At 43.5% G+C, this 21,200-nt stretch overlaps 2 protein-coding genes across 3 annotated transcripts; both read left to right on the top strand.

The window, feature by feature from the left end:
• The first annotated feature begins 767 nt into the window (after positions 1-767).
• Positions 768-7,744, top strand: mlc1 (modulator of VRAC current 1). 2 transcript variants are annotated; one of them, XM_050073331.1, is made up of 12 exons: positions 768-1,018; positions 1,359-1,675; positions 2,765-2,854; positions 3,033-3,086; positions 3,217-3,318; positions 3,457-3,558; positions 3,691-3,762; positions 3,843-3,959; positions 4,086-4,142; positions 5,778-5,900; positions 6,121-6,282; positions 6,629-7,744. In XM_050073331.1, the coding sequence occupies exons 2-12, from the start codon at positions 1,418-1,420 to the stop codon at positions 6,704-6,706; spliced, it is 1,215 nt and encodes a 404-aa protein (XP_049929288.1). In that variant the 5' UTR covers positions 768-1,018; positions 1,359-1,417; the 3' UTR covers positions 6,707-7,744. The 2 variants fall into 2 exon arrangements, with proteins under 2 accessions (XP_049929288.1, XP_049929287.1); XM_050073330.1 differs by having other exon boundaries at positions 6,626-7,744.
• Positions 7,745-12,977: 5,233 nt separating this feature from the next.
• On the top strand, positions 12,978-21,120 carry panx2 (pannexin 2). The gene is made up of 5 exons (XM_050073340.1): positions 12,978-13,654; positions 15,671-16,785; positions 17,146-17,281; positions 18,361-18,546; positions 18,887-21,120. The coding sequence occupies exons 1-5, from the start codon at positions 13,426-13,428 to the stop codon at positions 19,222-19,224; spliced, it is 2,004 nt and encodes a 667-aa protein (XP_049929297.1). The 5' UTR covers positions 12,978-13,425; the 3' UTR covers positions 19,225-21,120.
• The last annotated feature ends 80 nt before the right edge of the window (positions 21,121-21,200 follow it).

Below are 21,200 nucleotides of genomic sequence, written 5' to 3'. Positions count from 1 at the left end.
GTTGGGCGGAGACATTAGAATGGCGAGGGACGGGGTGACAGCAGTTGTTAAGGAGTCACCATGGTTACCGCCGCCCTGGAACAATGTTGAGCTGAGAATGCTGCGCTGTGTTAAAGACTGAATGGAATCCTGAGGTGCACATACATGTACATGCTTACACACTGACACAGCGAACACACACTCACACAATGTGTCGTCATCCAATAGGATTTACCCCTGAATGAGTAGTTAGGGGATTCTCATTTAAAGGAGAAATTATCCATCATCAGATTAGCTGTGTCAGACAGGAGACCATGTGATTAAGCCGTGGAAATGTCTCTGTTGCCTCTTTTCTAAAGCACTGCTGGGCATCTTAATTTACTGGGCTGTGAACTGCAAGTAGAGCGCTAAGTAACAACAAGGGAAGTCATGAGGGGAACTCCACAGGGTGACACATTCAACTGTAGAGACAAAAAACAACTATGTGACACTGTACATGATGGTATATGTGAATTTGCCTCTGTAGCTGCTTAATTTTTCTTCCTATGTACTGGAAATTCTGAGCACGTGTCTTTGTGTGATGCCATGCGCTCATTTCTGAGTGTCCATTGTTCAGTTTTGTGAGTGGGATGATGTGCATGTGTGTGTGCATGTGCAAATGGGAGTGTAAAAAGGGGTGTTTGCCCTACTAACTCTGCCCCCAGCGCGAGCCCCTTCATACTCCCCTTGTTGTCATGCACAGGCGCTCTCCCTTTGGCACAAAGTAGGCTGGCAGCACAAGAGCCATGTGTTTTAGCTCCACGCTTTGAAGGGCTCGAAAAAACTTTTCAGAACTGCTTCTGAGAAACGTCGTGTAAAGAGAGAGAGAGAGAAAAGAGGGGGGAGAGTGAGGGTGAAAGAGAGTGTAAGTGTGAGGGAGAGAGATGGGGAGCAGAAGGAGCTGCAGACAAAAACAAGCTGTCTTCCATGTGGTGATTTGAGCTCAGCTGTTGACGGACACCTTTGTTGGACAATATTTCTGCAAGAGACTCAATAGCAGGTGAGTGCGGAGGGAGCAACATGTGAAAAAGAAGCTGTGATAAAGAGGAAGGTGGAGTAAGTGGTGTCCTCTTTGCTCAGGCAGACAAAAAGGGAGGGGGTTGTTGTTTTGGGGATAGTGCATGATTAGTAGCCTAATGGCTCATTTTTTTTCAGCTAAATGCACTTATCATTGATTTGTTTTCCTAAATTCCCATGTTGAAGCACTCTGATTTCCATCTTCACTTTGACAATAAACTTAATGCCTCCTGTTGATGGGAACAGCTGTGAAGAAACATGTTGAAAATGGGTCATAGGCTCTGAACTCATGTAGCTTTCACAATGTCTTTCCTTCTCCCCAGAGGCTTGAATCCTCACTTTCCCATCCTGTAATTGAAGTTAGCCACCAGCTGTATCCGTGATGCAGTGCGACGAGCTCTCAGCCAGAGAGGAGTTCACCTACAGCCACATGTCCACCCTGGAGAGGGGCAGTGGGACGCTGGGACGACGGAGTGACAGGGGAACTGAGAGAAGGCCAGACAGGGGGGAGCGGTATAGGCCCGAGCGGGACAGCTACACTGTGGACGTGAGGGCCAGTGACCTGCAGCTGGCCCAGCCGGAGCCTCTAAAGCACCCCTGCTTCAGCTACAGGGCCTGGCTCTACAGCGTCCTCATAGGGGTGAGAGGAAAGATGGTCAGGGAGACTTAGAAAGGACGCACATCACAGGGTGTATCTATTTAGTTCATCACACACAAACTTTAAAGGTTGGAGTGATCTCTTCTCTGATAAGAGAGTATTCAAATCTAGAAATTTTGAGTGTGATGGCAACAAGAAGTCTTGTTTTGTGCTTCCAAATTTAGGTTAGGAGACACATAAAACAATATGTCTCTCTCATTGATTGTATTAGAAAACTGTGTGAGCATTTAAGGTCAAATGTGTGGGATTAAGGGGTTTGCGGAGTTTGCCATGTTTCTACAGTAGCCCAGAACGGACAAACCAAACTTTGGTTTCTATATAGGGCCATTTGTGTGTTTGTGTGGGCCACTGTAATTAGCAGGTCCTCCGTGACGAGCAGCATGAGGGAAAACACAGATTTTTTTAATGTGAAATTGCTTTTTTCAGTGTTTTTACAAGTCTGAGTCACCGGGTCAATTTGTTTTGGAGAGGAGGAGACCTCTGCGGCTCCTAAACATCTGGATCAGAAAAAGGTTGAGCACACATTAGCAGGTGCTTGGCCAGTTGCCCATCTGTGAAGAGCCAAACAGTGAATTTGTAACTGCTTTATTCAGTGCTTTCACTGGTTTTAATCACTTGGGCCATTTGTTTTAGAGAGGAATAGCACACTGCAGATTACTTGGTAAGAACCTCCTGAACAATGAACACTGAAGGAATCCTAAGCAGGGGTTTAAGCTTGGCACGAGGGAGCAGTTTTAGCTGTCTGCAATCTGCAATCCTCACTGCTAGATGCCACTAAATCCTACACATCGCTCCTTTAAACTATATCCCAGAGTTTACAAAAGTGCATATGAATGGATGTGATGCGTTTGCTCCCTGTCAGTATTACAAATGTCAGCAATTTGTCTGTGTGCATTGCATTACATCTGGTTAAGTGGGCACATCAGATTTATGTGTTGTTGAATATGTGCGTGTTTTTGTGTGGGAGAGAATGTCAACATGCTTGTGCAGTCTCACCTGTTGAACACATTTACCAGTGTCTGTATTTGTATGCATGCCTGTGTGTGTGTGTGTGTGTGTGTGTGTCCTCAGGGCAGTCTGCTCATCACATCTGGTTTTTCTCTGTACCTGGGAAATGTGTTCCCTGTTGCCATGGACTACCTACGCTGTGCTGCTGGCTCTGTAAGTGGCCGCCATGCAAGTGCAATCGCAGTCACGTACATGTACAGCTCCTCCTTAATGAGTTTATGCATATTGTTCAAATTAGACCTCTGTGTCAAAATGTCAGGCACACATGATTTTTAGATAGCATCTGCTAAATAGATCAGTTCAGCAGCTCATTTGTTATTGTTGTTCACAGGGCCTTCCGGCAGCGATTGCCAGTTTTGCCATTGCCAAGAACAGACATGTTGCAGTGAGTAAACAATGAACACACCAAAGGCAAAGGAGATAATTATGTTTTAATGGATTTTTAATTGAATTTCCTCAAGGCAATTGAGGTTCAATCTTAATGAAGGTCTCATGTTTTCTTGTTTTTTCCCAAGGTGTCAGATTTCCAGGTGGTCTACGTGTCAACATTTGCTGTGACAACCACCTGTCTGGTTTGGTTTGGATGCAAACTGGTCCTGAACCCCTCTGCTGTCAATGTAAATGCACTAATCCTTTAGTTGCATATAAGTACATCAAGTTAGTCTCCAAAATAAAGCATTTTTATGAATTTCCAGTCTTCAATCTTCCATCTGCTATTGTGTCTCTGCTCTCCCTCTCACGCTGTCTGTTCTCAGATCAACTTTAACCTCATTCTGATGATTTTGCTGGAGGTGTTGATGGCCAGTACTGTCATCCTGTCAGCCCGCTCTGCAGAGGACTGCTGCTGCCACAGGAAGGTGTGTGTGAGTGTGCGTGTATGAATGATTGATTGCTTTTATTCCCGCAGCTGAAGTGTCTCCCTTCTTCCTCTCCCTATAGCTTTCACCCTTCCATCCTAACTCCTTTCAATCTTTCCATCCATCCTTTAGCCGATGACATATGACAGATCTGGGCTTCTAAGGCCTGCAGTGTTCCCCACTCGACTCCTTAAAGCGTATTCTGTGAGTAGTTTTCAGTTTTGCTGCCCATGATATTTCTGTTTGATCACTGCTTATCAATCACTGAAGAATATCTCTAATAGGTGATCGAGGTGATCGTGGGAATTTCTGCTGTATTTGGAGGGATTATTGCACTCAACATGGATGCTTTGCTGCCTGGCCCTTACTTGTCTGTCACATTTTTCTGGATTCTTGTGGCTGTAAGTTTTTCTTCCTAAAGCTTTTGTTTCATCATGACAGAGAATGCAGCTCAGAATGATAACTAAGATGCAGTCTGTCACTGGTCTTATCAGGTAACTTTGTGTCTGATCTTTAATCCTCTGCAGTGTTTTCCAAGTGCTATTGCCAGTCATGTCGTGTCAGAATACCCCAACAAATGTCTGGTGAGTACAAGACAACAACAATTTTTGGAGCACCAGCCTTGAGAATGTTTAATACAATTAAAAAGGGCTTGTATCTTTTGAAGGGTGGATGTGACATTTTGTGACTGTGAGCTCAGTAGGAGACAGTGTGGGAAACAGCTTTTGTCTAAGTCTCAAATGATATTTTGCTGTATGGTGATGCAGGAAAAAGCTCTATTTCAGTACTGTTGGATCTCAGTGTAGCATTTGAAACAGTAGAACGCAGTATCCTAATCAACACACAACACACAGTGGGTGGGTCAGCCCCAGAGTGGTCGCCCTCCGAACTCTCTGATAGAAGTCTCTCAGTTGCTGTTGTATGCATCTTTATCTGAAACTCTGTCTTGTGGTGTACCTCATGGTTCTTTCCTGGGTCCTGTTCTGTTTGCATTGCATTCCCCTCCCCTTCACTTTAAAGGTACCGCCTATCACTGCAACAATGATATTCATCACATTTAAGTCTCAAAATTAATCAAAATTGTTAATTTAGACAAAACAGAAGTTCTTATTTTCACTCCAGTCTCGTCCCTAAGATAATAAATCATTGAGGTTGTCATTCCTCTTCTGCTAAATCTTCACCATGAAACTAGGTGTCACTGTGGACCAGGCCCTAACTCTTGATCAAAACGTTTAGTGTTGATTCATTCCTGTTTTTTTCCAGCTGAGAAACATTGCAAAACTGAGGCCCATTGTGTCTCGAGCTGAAATTTAGTCATCTCAACTGTTGTGACTCACCTGCCTGAGCAAAATATCCCTGGATCAAGTGGTCCAAAGACTGTGCTTTTGAAGCTGTGGCTCCTAATCTTTGGAGCTCTCACCTTTTGGATTTGAGATCTTTGGCACTCAGCTTCTAATGCTCAAAGCGTGAAAAAAAAAACATTAGAAAGACAGTCTCTTTCCAGAAATCATGATCTGATTACTCAAGATAATCCACAGACCCTGTTGTGAGCAGTTTCATGCAGGAACTATTTACTTTCTCTCTAGCTAATGTTACAGCTCAGCCGAGAAGGATGCCATTAATGTTTACATCTTATGTTGTCCCAAGCATGAGCCTCTTATCCATGAGTAGATGCACGCTTCCTTCTGCATGATGATACGGTTGGCAGATGTAGTTCAGTAGAAAAAAATAGTTCCTACATGAAACTGCTCACTACAAGGTCTGTGAATTATCTTGAGTAACCAGGTCATGATTTCTGGACAAAGACATTACTGTTGAGTTTTTCAAATGTATTTTTTTAGCACTTTGAGCACCACAAACCAAGTGCCATTTAGTTCCATTATATTAGAGAGAAGGTGGACATCTCTATGGCAGATATCTCCAACACTTGGCAACTCACACCAAAACAATCTAGACTGATGAACAGTACTAGAGGTAAGGAAAAATACTTATTTTTGATTTGGGGGTGAACTGTCCCTTTAAGTCTGTATTTTATTTTCAAAGGGTTTATACAACTTAAGTTACTTACAGTACATCCTGTATCTTAATGAAGTTAAGGCATTAAGGAAGGATCATCTTTATTATTTCTCAGCATACAATCTGGGTCTATTTCCTTTTTCCTCTGCGTCTACAAACTTTTTTCTCTGTTCTTTTTTTCCTCTCTTCCTGGTGCCTCTCAGGTGGAGGTGTTGATTGCGATCAGCAGTGTGACGTCTCCCCTGCTCTTCTCAGCCTCCGGCTTCCTCTCTTGCAGTGTGATCAGCTTTATTGAAATTTTCCTGCATGATGTGCCCACAGCCAAGGTTAGCTTAATGAAGTGAAAATTCACCAGTAGTATGAAATGTGTGAGATTCCTCTGAAGTATTACCTATCCAGCCTTGAGCCCTTTTTGCATGAGACATAAAGGAATAGACTTTAGAGAAACTCTGAGATTGACCCATTGAGATATCTCACCTAGAATCATCTAATTTAATTTGTGTGTGTGTGTGTGTGTGTGTGTGTGTGTGTGTGTGTGTGGTCCAGCAATCCTACGACATCCTGCTGCTGATTCTCATGGTGCTGCTGCTGGTGCAGGCAGTTCTGACTTCAGCCACTGTGGTGCACTGTGCCTCCTACAAGAGTCAGCTCCGCATGGGGGCTCTAGAGTGCGATGACAGCATGCACACCCCGAGCCATTCCTTCGAGGTAAGGCAGGTAAAAGCAGGAGTTGTGGACATAAATGGGCAAACCTATCAAATCCTGTCTGTCTGTGTTTTTCCCTCCATGCCTGTCTCTCCACTTCCAGCAGGAGACATTTGCGAATGTAGAAAATTATACATTAAATTGTCTTCCAGGTGCTCTCACCAGCTGTAGCTCATGTAAATGGCACTTGGATATGATGGCATTAAAAACTTATGAGCTAGAAACATATAAAAACACAGTGTGCTGCTCATCCTTCACACATCATTTATCTCAATGTTTGTGTCACCTTTCCCCTTCCACATTTCATCTCTCGCTCCTTCTCCCTCTTCTTGTTTTGCTCCCTCAGCAGCAAGCAGCCAATGGAACGCTGCAGGATTTTGACAAAGACAGAGCCTGGAAGGCAGTTGTGGTCCAAATGGCCCAATGAACAGTCTACAGCACACAGAGAAGTTTGATAAGAAGTGGGGGAAAAAAGGAGGAATAAACAAACTCTGTAAGCTGTAAGCACAAGAGCACAATCCTGAGACACAACACACTGGAAGAAAAGGCTGTAAAGATGAATTCAGAGACAGAGGGGAGAAGGGAGAGGGAAATAAAGAACGTAAGAAAGAAATCAGAGCGAATAGGGGTTGAAAAATGCAAGGCAGAGAATATGATTTTGCATTTGTTTTTGATTATGATATTTGCCAAGATTCCTCTGATGTATGTTTTCTGTAACTATTCCCCATAGTTTAATAAGATTTCTGTGTTGACATTATAAAGGTACAATGAACAATCATGTGAGTCAATGTTCAGTAGCATTAAACTCTTCTGAGCACTTGGGCCTGAATACAGTGTTTTATAATGTCTCTAAATATTTAACTTTATATGGTAAATGCATACAACTGAATTTATTCTGGATTTGATTGATGATGCACTTTTTTCAACATTATCATTGAGGTTGTACTGTTGCGTAAAAAAGGATGTCCATATGAACAAAAATGCATCAAAGACATCCAACTAAAGAGCATATTAATTTTTTTTTTCTGCTTTTTCTTTCCTTTTCTATCTTATTTTTGTATCTCTACAAAGACAATGATCTAAAATGACCAATCTATGCATTTTTGTTACTTTTCCCAAACAGCTTGTTGCAGCTTATCTATAATTCGGCACTGACTCAAATTACTTTGAGCTATCAACCTGTCATGACCTGGTGATGTTTGACATAGCCTTGTTTATGGAAGAGTTTTCCACAGATGCAAAAGATCTTATGTGGCAGACTTTATTCTGTACAGATTTTTTTAGTAGTAGTACACTCATTTATCTTAGCACTCTCTTGACTATACGTTTTGTTTAGTGGTTGACGTCTTTGTGTCGTCTTGTGTACAGCGGTGTAGCAACAGCATATATGCAACATATTACAAGAGAATTGACCCGCCTGGATATTGCAGATTAACTGTTGTAGAAAATTTAACTGATATTCTGTTTTATTTAGGAAAATAAAATGTTTGCCATCAACTGTAAATATGTGTGTATCATGTGTTATAGTTGATCTTCTTGGTGTTTAACATTGCTCTCTGATCAATCTACAGATGTAGTGGGCAAATACATATACACTCACCAGCCACTTTGTTAGGTACACCTTGCCAGTACCTGGTTGGACCCATTTTGCCTTCAGAACTGCCTTAATTCTTGGTGGCATAGATTCAACAAGGTACTGGAAACATTCCTCAGAGATGTTGGTCCATATTTACATGATAGCATCACACAGTTGCTGCAGATCCACCATCCCGTTCCACCACATCCCAAAGGTGCTCTATTGGGTTGAGATCTGGTGACTGTGGAGGCCATTGGAGTACAGTGAACTCATTGTCATGTTCAAGAAACCAGCTTGAGTTGGTTTGAGCTTATGGTGTGTTATCCTGCTGGAAGTAACCATCAGAAGATGGGTACACTGTGGTCATAAAGGGATGGACACGGTCAGCAATAATACTCAGGTAGGCTGTGGTGTTTAAACCATGCTCAGTTGGTACTAAGGGGCCCAAAGTGTGCCAAGAAAATATCCCCCACACCATTACACCACCACCACCAGCCTGAACTGTTGACACAAGGCAGGATAGATCCATGCTTTCATGCTTTTTAAACCAAATTCTGACCCTACCATCTGAATGTTGCAGCAGAAAACGAGACTCATCAGACCAGGCAACATCTTCCAGTCTTCTATTGTCCAGTTTTGGTGAGCCTGTGTGAACTGTAGCCTCAGTTTCCTGTTGTTAGCTGACAGGAGTGGCACCTGGTGTGGTCTTCTGCTGCTGTAGCCCATCTGCTTCAAGGTTTGATGTGTTGTTGGGTCACAGATGGTCTTCTGCAGACCTTGGTTGTAACAAGTGGTTATTTGAGTTACTGTTGCCTTTCAATCATCTTGAACCAGTCTGGCTATTCTCCTCTGACCTCTGGCATCAACAAGGCATCTCCTCCCAGAGAACTGCTGCTCACTATATTCTCTTTTTCGGACCATCCTCTGTAAACCCTAGATATGGTTGTGTGTGAAAATCCCAGTAGATCAGCAGTTTCTGAAATACTTAAACCAGCCCGTCTGTCACCAACAACCATGCCACGTTCAAAGTCACTTAAATCACCTTTCTTCCCCATTCTGATGCTCAGTTTGAACTTCAGCAGGTCGTCTTGACCATGTCTACATGCCTACATGCATTGACATTGAGTATACATGACACTCATTACCTAGACTCTAAAATAGCATTTGAGGGCATATTGTTCAGTTATTCTTCTTTTTTAGATGTCAGGCTGTGGTGTTTAACCTATAGGCAATTTATATTTGTTCACTGAAGAATGTTTGACACCTCTGCGAAATAAGAATTGTGTTACAGTTATTGTTGTACACTTGTTTACTTTATTCCCGTCTACTGTTAATTTACTCCCACTTCTGCGCTTCTCTCTGTTTGACACTCCACATGATATATTCTCATTAACAAGGAGTCATTTCCCTCCTTTGTATATATGATGATGAAGCCTCAAAAGGCCTGGAATAAAGATGGCATTTACTGCAAACATATGCATATAGGTTGCATACAGTCAGCGTACAATTTGTAGAAACCCCGTACAAATGTGCAATGTAATGCAATTCAACACAACTGTTGTGCTGTTGCACTGAAGTCATAGTGATGGAGTTGTTTCTAATATTCTGGCTCCCTCATGCATGTAATAATCACATTTCTGGAAGACATTTCTGACAATGTCGGCAAAAACTAAACACTATAAACTTTGCAAAGGAAGACTTGCAGGGCTGCAATATTGGATTGCAACAGACTGTACAGTTGTACCTAATAAAGAGAGCACTGAGTGTATCACTGAGCCCACTAGGCTGTAATGAAAGGACATGCTGGGGTTTTTTTCTTCTTAGAAATGAACATCCTCAAGATCTCTGCAACGACTCAGAGGGAGAGAGAGAGAGAAAGACAGAGACTATATTTGGAAGCAGACGTATTGAGGTGCGGCTTCCCTAACCGGTGGAAACCGGCTTGAGGAACACTGACTTGTGGCTCGGTCCGGCTGACAAGCACCGAGAGCGCGCCACCACCGCGCGCTCCCAGCGCCTTGTTGCCACAAGAATCCCAACAGAGAGCCAGAGGCTGCTGGAGGCTACAAACAAACTCACCCAGCTGCTGTGTAACTCTCACTGCTCAGTGCTCAGCTGTGATGATGTAGTGTTAAATTAAAATGCAAAAAATGCATTATGCATTAAAATGCAATCTCGGCATAAGCACTGTTAATCAATGCATTTTAATAAAGCCATACATTCATGCTCTCCATAAGAGACCAGTAACTCTCTTCATCTTACAATGCAAGTAGCTCATGTAATTAAATGAAGGCTCCTCCATTATCACTTGTACTTTACATCAAACTTGAGGTTATCTTTCACAGCAATGCCCTCAGCTGTCTTGAATACTCCCAGAAAGTGAGAGTGGATGAGATGCTCGCCACACCCAGTGTGTTTGAATGACAAACATCTTTCCCATTCCTGGTGTGTGTGTCTTTGCCAGTCCCACACTATGAGGTGATGGGCAGACTGGATAAACCTATCAATAGAGAAGTCAGTGCCTTATGTTAGGTTGTAGACTGAACCAACAGGATTTGAATAGCCGGTCTGCACTTACTTAACTAAACTACAAGTCCGTATCACTTGTGATATAATATCCTATATATAGGTCTAATTATTATGATTATCATTATCGCCGATCATATCACTGAGACAAAGGCTCCCACTAATGTTCCTGTAGGAATTTAGATCTGTAATATCTCAGTGATAAACCTCTAAAAATGATTATAGATTTGGCATGAGATGGATTTCTGCGCCATACTAGATTTCTTTCTGCTCACACGCCACCTGTCCTTGTGAATGTGAATCCGGATCGCATTTTGTGGTGATGCAATGAACTGGAGAATCTTAATGTGTTATCTCATCCCTTGTTCCTGAGGAAGAGGCAGGGCAGGGAGGAGGGGAGAGAGGAGCGGGTTCGGAGGGAGGGGAGCTGGGGGGGAAAAGGCGGAACAAACCGGTGTGCTCGGATACATGCTGTAGCTGCTCGCCCGCACTGCAGATTAACTCTTACCGTGCCGGGGGGATGCAGCGAGACATGGTGAGTGGATTTTGTGATTATTTCCCACCACTAGCATGCACATGGCTCCTTTTGTTAGCAGCACAGAGTTGCTGGAGCTAGTCTCTCCCAGTGTTGACAGGTGATGCAGGTATTGAGCATCTTGAGAGAGACTCCGACTGTAGGATCTCCTCTCCTCTCATGCACACATACACAGACACAGAGCAGCGCACGCACACTTGATGTTTAGCAGCTCGTCTCCGGCTATTCCGGAGCTATCCGCCGCTCAGGTGCTGAAACGGCTCGTCATCTGCAGGCAGCTGCAATCCACTGCAATGAGATGTCTCGGGTGGAAGTGTGGTCCGTCCTGGTTGTGATGCTCACAGCGTCCTGGACTTGCAGACCTGTTGGGAGACAGCAGCCTAGCTCAAGCTAACTAACACAATGATCCTCTGATGAAATGTTCCTGCAGTGTTCCCATAGGGACTTGGTGATGAGTCAAAAGTGAGAAAACAATGATGACACTTTATGGTGTTTTTCTGTTTCTCTATGAGTATAAATGTGCATCCTCCTATTGCTCTGCCATAGTTATCTGCTCAGATCTGTGCTCTGGATGTCTGAGAACAAGAGTCAAATCTATGTGTACTGAAAGTTCTTCCCTCTTCAGCCATCATCTAATTCATAATGAATGAGTGGAGCTCTTCTCTTCCTGCTCTCCGTGCTTTCTTTTTGTTGCCGGCTGTACTGGTCAAAGAAAAGCAGCATGCTGGAGTAGCAAAAGAATGTGGGATTCCCTCTCTAAACACTGGTAGCATCACCCAGCTGAAAGGCATTATCTGTTGGATTGGAGCTGTGCCAATGGCTTACAGACAGCAGTGCAGCCTCTAACTGAGCGCCTAAAAATGTGATGCTGCCCCTTTAAATCTAAATTATGCAAAGTTTATTTCTCCTCTCCTTTGATACTGTGTGTTTGAGGTTGTGGATAAAGTTGTCTTGATTGTTACCAGGCAGTATAATGTGGACAGTGCAGTGTCAGACCTATACTGTATGTCATGTTATCCCATAAAGGACATCTTGTTCTCTTTTTCAGGTAGAACACCAATTACTGCATGATGTCAGCATTAAAACATGCAGCCTTGAATAACTCTTCTGTGATTATATTTCAAAGTGATCCTCTCCTTATGATCTTTCTCACTGTGCGGGTGAGAGTGCATGCTAATTGTCCCCTGTACTCATGAAACTGCGGTCTCAAGGTTCCACTCCGCGAGATGTTAAGTACACTTTCTATCCCTGGATTAGAGGGCTTGGCTTTTAAGGATTTCATAGATGAGCTGTGTTTTCTGCATAATGAGAGAAAAGTGAGAGGAGGGCAGAGGGAGGAACAGGGAGAGAAAGTAAAAGGGGAAGAAGGAGAGCGAGGGGGTGAGGACTGTTGATGGGAAGGGGTGATGTATTCACACTCCTCACGGAGGACATTCACGTAACCTTCAAGCAAAATGAGCATGCAGCAGGCGCCAATTCCACCCAGCACATAAACTGTACAAGCATATGCATGCTCATGTATGTAGGCACACTCACTCACACGTGCACAAACACACTGAGACACAAGACATCCAACTGACAAGTGTGTGGGTTCACCTTACATCCCTGTGTGAACATGCTGTTCCACAGAAATAATGACCACTAGGAGTCCAGAGAAGGGCAGGGGACGAACTGTGGAACCATAAAAAGGTTATAAATAAATTATGTTTTTAGTCAGTTCCAGGTTAGCATACTATAAATTTGCCCTTTAGTGTCCTTGCATGATCAAAGGCAAATACCCCCCCTCACATTATCACACTCCACTGGTCACAGAGTGGGGATTAGTCGTCCTCAGCCACATGACTGCACTATAGAGGACGATGGATGAGAACAGAGAGCTTCCCTGAGAAAGGTGTGAGACAGTACAAATTCACACTGTGGCTCCTTTGAAACATGGTCACACTACTTTATCTAGTGGACATATGCTCCCAGAAATGGCTTCTTGTACCTTACTGTACTTTCATTTAAAAAAAAATGCACATACTGTACCACCCTAACTGGTCATCTTTTCTTTCAGGAAAGGATTGGTCAGAGCTTCTCCTGACCGAAGCTCACGTAACAGCTCTTCAGCCAGCAGTCACTCTCCCTGGGGATCACAAGGACGCCTCCTAAACTCAGCTCATTCCTCAACCTGCCACACGGAGAGTGTGGACCGAGGCCAGGCACTGTAGAAATGGGGCACAACACAAGGATGCACACAGGAGACGCCGAGCGAGGAGTGTGCTTTTGAACGTTATGTCTGTTCTTCAAAAAGACAAGAGCTGTAGAAAACTGTAGAAGCCTCAAAGCTCTGAAGACCACACAGTATGACCCGCTGCTTTCCCACATATGGTGAGAGAGGCTAAAGTTGGCCACACATCTGTGTGTGTGTGTATCACACTGTGTTGAGGAGTATTTAACTACAGCAGGGAGCGTCTGGCTTTGCCTCCAGTCCAGAGGGAGGCTGTAGTGTGCATCCTTCGTGTTCCGGATGCAGAACATCCTCGATCAAAACTTAGACATGGCCACGGCTCTACTCGCCGGCGAGAAGCTGAAGGAGCTGATCCTGCCGGGCTCCTCTCAGGATGAGAGGGGCGGGGTACTGGCCGGCCTCATGGTGCAGCTCAAACTGGAGCTGCCCTTTGATCGTGTCGTCACTATAGGGACAGTCATCATCCCTATCCTGCTGGTCACCCTCGTCTTCACCAGGAACTTTGCAGGTGAGAGTTCTGCCACTAGAGGGGGGTCATTGCCACAGTAACCTGCCAAAGCAAGACAGTCTAACCAGGTATATATTGTGAGGAAGCCATGCAGTACTGTGTGTCTTCTTTGACAGACAGTTATAAGGAGACGTGTAAGTGGGAGATTAGGCAAGGAAGGAAAAGGAGCACTGACATCAGAGGAGCAGACAGAGAGTTTGAAAGGGCAAGAGAGCGACGGGAGATAGGAGGGGGAAGAGGAAGGTGTTTGGTTAGAGGGCTGGGTGTGATGGGAGAGATGGTAGTTCACTGCTGAGTCAGGCTCTCTGCATAGCAGCATTAACCATCTGGGACTGAGCGTTTAACTTAAGCAGCAGAAAGATGTGGGTGTTCAGACAGGTTCTACAGTATTCCCTCAATGGTGTGTTTTATAATGATATTTATGGCATCGCCCAAACAGTTTTAGATGACTCAGCATCCTGCCCTCTGTGACTGTAACAAAGTGATGTCATTGCACATATTGCCCTTATTAGCAACAAAATAATAATAAAACATGCTGGCTTTACAATTAGTTTTTCTAATAGTTCAACTGAAAAGAAATGAGATTATTTAGATGACAAGTAAACTGTTTGTAATATTAGACGTCACTGCACTTAGTTCAAAAGATTAAAAGTGGATTTGCTGCAACCCTGAACCAGATAGTGCTGAAAAAGAACAACTTTGATGGGAAGAAGAGCTCTCGGTTTCTCTATCTGAGCCGAGCAGATCATTTCACAAAGCAGCGTGAGTGTTATCAGAGGTACGCAGCGCTTTGGGCTGAACAGATGAATGATTCTAAAAGATTCTCAGAGATACCGTGCTAATACAAATGAGACACATCACATAGATGCAAGATATTTCCTAGAAAAATGTGAATACGTCATTGCAAGTCGTATTTACTGCAAGAAATATGACGGAACACCAAGACCCCATTTTATCCATATTATCTTAAAGGGACAGTTCACCTCAAAATCAAAAACACATATTTTTCCTCTTATCCAAAGCACTATTTATCAGTCTAGATCGTTTTAGTGTGAGTTGCCATTTGTTGAAGATATCAGCTGTAGAGATGTCTGCCATCTTTTTATCATAATGGAACTAGATGGCACTCGGCTTGTGGTGCCCAAAGCACCAAGAAAATAGACCCAGTTACTCAAGATAATCCACAGACCTTGTTGTGAGCAGTTTAATGTAGGAACTATTTTCTTTCTACCAAACAAGACCCGCCAACTGTATCACTGCGCATAGGGAAGCGTGCATTGACTCAAGGACGAGAGGCTTTTGCTCATGACAGTGCAAGATGTAAACATGAATGGTGTCTTCCTCAGGTGAGCTGTTATGTTAGCTAGCTCAGGGGTGCTAGGTGAGCTGGCATTGGATACACACGTCATCTGCGCAGTGATACAGCTGGCAGGTATAGTTTGGTAGACACAGACACTCAAAAAAATCTAGATTGATAAATAGCACTATAGGCAACAGGAAATATATGACTTTTTGATTTTAGGGTGAACTGCCCTTTAAGATCTATTTGGATGTGAAGTGAGGGTGAGCATTAAATTCTGTTTAAAACAGTGGCTGCACTAAACAGAGCTACTGAATGGTAACTTTCTGGCTCACAGTACTCAGTGTAGCTGTGTGTGAGAGCAGTTTTACAGTACAATGGATGATTACAACAGCTTTTTCAGGTATGTTTGCATTCCTACGCTTTCAAATAAGTGCTTCAGATAAAATTGTTAAACAGGAGATTTTGTTTAAACCTGTCTGTTTGTCTGACCCCTCACATGTTCTCACATTGCCACATCTTGCCAATAAAATCAAATCTGAGAGGACAATGTAATAGGCAAGCTGTTCGGAGTGATGAGTGAAATTCTGGAAATAAGACCCGGGATGTAGCTTTGCAGCATTCATCTGTCAGCTTATATTTATACTTATGAGATATAATCATCCAACTTGTTAAATAATGTTTGGTCTGATTCTTTCTGTCTGTATTTTCCACAGAGGAGTCCATATACTGTTACACACCGCACAACTTCACCAGAGACCAGGCACTGTATGCAAGAGGCTACTGCTGGACAGAGCTGCGGGATGCTGCACCTGGTGTGGAGTCTCACCTTTGGCCTTCACTATTTGAACACAAGTTCCTGCCCTATGCCCTGCTGGCCTTTGCTGGAATCATGTACATTCCTGCTTTGGGCTGGGAGTTCCTCGCCTCTACGCGGCTCACTTCAGAGCTCAATTTCCTGCTTCAAGAGATTGATAACTGCTATCATCGAGCCGCTGAGGGCAGAGCCCCAAAGATCGAGAAGCAGATCCAATCCAAAGGACCTGGCATTACTGAGCGAGAGAGGAGGGAGATCATCGAGAATGCAGAGAAGGAGAAAAGCCCCGAGCAGAACCTGTTTGAGAAATATTTAGAGAGACGAGGCCAAAGTAACTTTCTGGCTAAACTTTACCTAGCACGCCATCTGGCTATTATCTGCCTCAGTTCTATCCCCATTTCCTACCTGAGCGCCTACTATGCCCGCCAAAGGCAGAATGAGTTCACTTGTGCACTGGGTGAGCCTCCGGACATTAGCAGCTATCAAGAGCTGAAGCTCAGGGTCAACTGTAAGCTGCCTGCTGTGCAGCTGCAGCGCATCATGGCAGCGGTAGATATCGCTCTGCTCTGCACCATGAACCTCATCATTCTGGTTAATTTGCTGCACTTGTTTGTGGTGCGCAAGTCCAACTTTGTATTTGATAAACTGAATAAAGTTGGTATTAAAACACGGCGGCGCTGGCAGAAATCTCAGTTCTGTGACATCAACATCCTGGCCATGTTCTGCAATGAGAACAGGGACCACATCAAGTCGCTCAACCGGCTGGACTTCATCACCAATGAGAGTGACCTCATGTATGATAATGTGGTCAGGCAGCTGCTGGCTGCCCTTGCACAGTCCAACCATGATGCTACGCCCACTGTGAGGGACTCTGGAATACAAACACTCGATCCCAACATGGACCCCTCTGATCTTGGAGTGGGAGAGATGGCTGGGGAGCCGCTGGTCATCAAACGGCCCCGCAAGAAGATGAAATGGATCCCAAGTTCAAATCCTCTCCCTCAGCCCTTCAAGGTAAGGCAGCTGCCTGAGAGAAAATAAATATTCTTAGTTGTAACTCATCTACATTCATTCAGCATCAGTGACAGCAGAGGAAAAAAATCTGTCCTCTAGAAACAGAATAATACTTACTACAAGAACTTGTTCACTGGAGCACAGCAGTTCATTTCACCATGGACTGTTCAAGATGCAACTGAGCCATGCAGCATCAGCTCTTAATAAGAGCCTCTTTCCCTGAAGAGGCACAGGAAGTGGTCCTCATTTGGGATTTCCAAAATATGTAGAACTCTTCAATGCTGTGTAATCATTGTTTGGCTACCTGAACTGTAGTTAATAGATAATAACCTGTTTTTGTGTTTTCTGCCCTCTGTAAAGGAACCTCTGACCCTGACACGTCTGGAAAATAGCACCAAGCCTGAAAAACCCAAACCAGTCAGACGAAAGACAGTGGCAGACAACTTCATTGCACCAATTCTGGATAGCAAGAGCACACAATATCCTGCAATAAAAGGTATGTAGTGGTGTAGTAGTCATTTAAAGCTGTGCTAATCAATATTCTTACATTAACAGTGGATCAAATGACTGTTAGGTGAAAGGGATCGCTTGTTATCAGCCAACTCTGCAGCAGGCAGTCGTTTAAAGGGATGGTTCAGATTATTTGAAGTGGGGTTGTATGAGGTATTTATCAATTGTTACTGTATGCCTACAGTAGATGGCGGTTGGCACACTCCTAGATTGGAGAAGCAGGCAGAAGTACCACTACAGAAGCTAAGCAATGCACTGCTGTATGGGGGCTAGCAGCAAAACTTATTTTAGCCACTTAGACCCACGTAAAAAAAAATCAGGCTAAGTGTACGCTATATTGAGAAGACTTTCACCACTTTATCTTGCTCTCAGACAGCCTTTCCGAAAGGGAACTGAAGCTGTTATAAAGGTATATTGATGCCAGACTCCTTTGACAAAAACAGTAATTTTACCTTGCAGAACACAGGAGTTGTTGGTCAACCGCTGCCTTGATCAGTTAGTTTGTTTGCATTATTGTGCGACTTGGTAAATCCAAACTTACTCTTTAAAACATCAAAGCCTAACAATAACACAAACACACTAACTAATTGAGGCAGCATTAGACCAGTAACTCCTGTGTTCTGCAAGGTAAAATTACCGTTTTTGTCAAAGGAGTCTAGTGGTTTGAAGAGAGCATAGACACCAGCTTCAGTTCCCATCAGAAAGGGCTTTCTGACAGCAAGTTAAAGCGGTAAAAATATTGTAAATACAGTGTACACTTAAGCTGATATTGATTATTTTAGGTGGGTCTTTATCTAGGTGGCTAAAATACCTTTTGCTGCTATACCCCGTCCACAGCAGAACATTGCTTAGCTTCTGTGGTGGTACTCCTGCCTGCTTCTCCAAACTGGGGACATGCTGACCTCCACGTACTGTAGTAATATGCTGACTATAGAAAAGTACCTTATACAACCCCACTTTTAAAAATCCGAACTATCAATTTAAGCATACTTTGGATGGAGGACCTGCTATTTTGATGTGATGTTCTACCTCCTTATGAGTCAGACTTTTAATTTCCAATGGTAGATTTGAGTGGGATGGAGAAAAAGCACACTCGCAACTTCTCTCTGGATGTCCACCCATACATGCTGACCATTCGTAAACCCAAAGTGGAGACCACAACCGCAGAGCCTCTACCCTCAGAGCACAACATGGACACAGTGTACCTTGAAGGCACGCACACTATTGTTCATGTGTCTGGTGCCATTACAGGTACGTCCAACCTCCCCTTCACTCTCGCTCTTTATTACACGTCATGTGAACCAAGTAAACAACGTATGAGCTAACAGAAATATGCAGCATCACTTCTCATACAGCTGTGCCTTGGATACGTCAATCCATAATGGAAATAAGCATAAAATGTTTTTCAATCTAGTAAATTGCACTTGTTTATTAAATATTGCAAATGCTGCTTTCCATGTTGGCCAATCAGTCTTAGCATGCAAAAGGTGCCGACCTTTGAAAGGGCATAGTGGATGTTTATACTGTTGTAATTTGAGACTTTCTCCTCTCTCCTTCTACCCTCTCTGGTATTCCCTTCTTGTCTCCTCAGAAACCAAGGTTTGCTCTCCAGAATCGACCAACACTGCCTTTTCTACAGTGACCCTGCCCACCACCACTTACGTAAATGGCGTCAGCCCAAACCCTCCCTCCAGTGAGGACGCCCTCAGCCCCAAGTCCTCTCCTCTACCCCCTCCTCCTCCTCCCCCAAGGGAGCCTCACACCCAGAAGGAAAACCCCGAGTGTCAGCCACCGCCCCTGACCAGAGCCCCTACGCACCAGCTGCTGAGTATACATCACACGCTCTTTGAAGAAGAAGAGGATGAAGAACACCGTAGGGATAGACTGGCAGAGAGACCCGGGGAGCTCATCGCTGCTGGGGAATGTTGAAGGAGGAGAAGAAGAGGAACGCTGATTGAAATTCCTCTTCCCGACACTAACACTCTGTGCACAGGACCACCATGTCCATCACCTCCTATCAGCAGCCACCTCTACTTTTTCAATTAGCTCACACACTTCTGTGATGGGTGGATTGGACAGTGAGGAAATGACATGGAACTCTAGTAGTTGTAAAAGTAAAATGACTCAGCTTTTAGATGGGAAACCACTCAGATAGGATAAGACAAAAGTTTGTGTATTTGATAACACTGACCAGTGTATTGCTGTAGGAAATGATGTCATGTCTCAGGATGACTGTGTACAGCTAAACACCCTCCAATGAAACCAGCAGTGATTTAATTCAACAGGGTGCTACAGTGCAGGGTCAAACAGCTATATTAAAAAGGCTTAATGAACGGATCAGTGGCAACAGGAGACGAGCGAGCTTTCTAAACAAACAAAGAAAAAAAAAAGACACACCTTAGAGATGCATATCTGCAAAGAAGACTGCATTATAGCTTCAAACAAAATGTATTTTAAACACATATGATAACGCTTAGTCCCTTTATCCCAATAGCCAAGTAGAGAGGTAGCTCACGCAATACAGTTGAGATCTGCACAATTAATATGCAAAAGATCACAATATATGTGTGGCAATAATGTATGCGCTTGCAGCATCATATTTCACAGAACGCTTTACACATATAGACACTGCATATGACTCAGTGTTTGTGGGGTGTTTAAAATATACCACACGTTTCATGGCTTTATCATTGCCATTTCAACGCTGATTAGGAACGTGTGTCAGATCTTGACTATATTTGCACGTCATTAATAACAGGAAATTGGCACATTATATAAAGGAACAGCAAAGGAACAGGCTATAATAAAAAGGGTGGTGTTGTGAGGTGGCGTGCAACCACAATATTGCTCTTTTTGTCTAATAGGTATCAGATATCTTTGACAGAAATGCAGTGATGTGGGTGCTTTCTTCTGAACACTTTAAAAGCAACTCTAATGTGATGAATGGAGCTGGACTCAACTGGTGTGACCTATGTGTTCTGCTGGCTTCTTGTGGGAGTGCTGTGATGTAAAGTGAATGAAGTGATGAGTAGATGTGAAATCGTTCCTCAGAGGAAGGTTTATTACACGATGACTAAGCTTTTGATTGCCATCTGCTGTCTCTGACACGATCTAAATTTATTTCGGTAGGCTAGTTATGCCCTGTCTCACATTGTGCCAACATCTGCTACGAAGGAATTAATAATTAGAATAGTTGGTCTGTTATTTGTAGTAAAAACAAAGCGTGTAAGGTATGTTTTCACAGGGAACGAGTGAATGGACAAGGGGATGGGTGCCTATCATAACCTCACCATACACACTTCTTGCAGCTGCATACATGATTACAGGAACTTCAATAAAGGAACTGCCTTCACTGACTTACTCACCAATGTGACATCTACTGTAGAAGACATTGGTGCTGTCATCAGGGGCTTACCTACAATATAGGTAGACCTATGCATACTCTTTTTTTTCTGGGGCATTCAGTAAGCACACACTTGTGATGAGAGACACCTAATTTCCCCATTTCCAGTTTCATCTTTTGGTGGAAATTTAAAATATGACCCACTCATTGTCATGACACAGGTCGGCCCAAATTCCCTTGTTAGACTGCTCAAGCACACAAAATGCATCCAAAAGCACTTTAAGACTTGTAGCACGAGTGTGTGTGAGAGCATGTTATATGTTGAAGCACAGCTCTGCTTTTATGTGTAGATTTTAACATTTTGAGACAGTCCAGGAGCTAAATCTGTCACAGTCTTAATGTAAGTGGAAATGTGGATAAGAAAAAGAGTCCAGACTTTGATTGTACTGTGATGAACTGATACTGTACTGAAATGGTAAAATGGAAAGTAATTAAAAACAGTTTCACTATAAAAATAGATGTGTGCGTCCCAGCAGTCAATGACTACATGTACCAGAATGCA

This window comes from Epinephelus moara, chromosome 20 (genome assembly GCF_006386435.1).
Source record: "Epinephelus moara isolate mb chromosome 20, YSFRI_EMoa_1.0, whole genome shotgun sequence".
Taxonomy (NCBI): domain Eukaryota; kingdom Metazoa; phylum Chordata; class Actinopteri; order Perciformes; family Serranidae; genus Epinephelus; species Epinephelus moara.
Note: the sequence above shows the minus strand (reverse complement) of the source record. Positions and strands in the feature narration are given on the sequence as shown.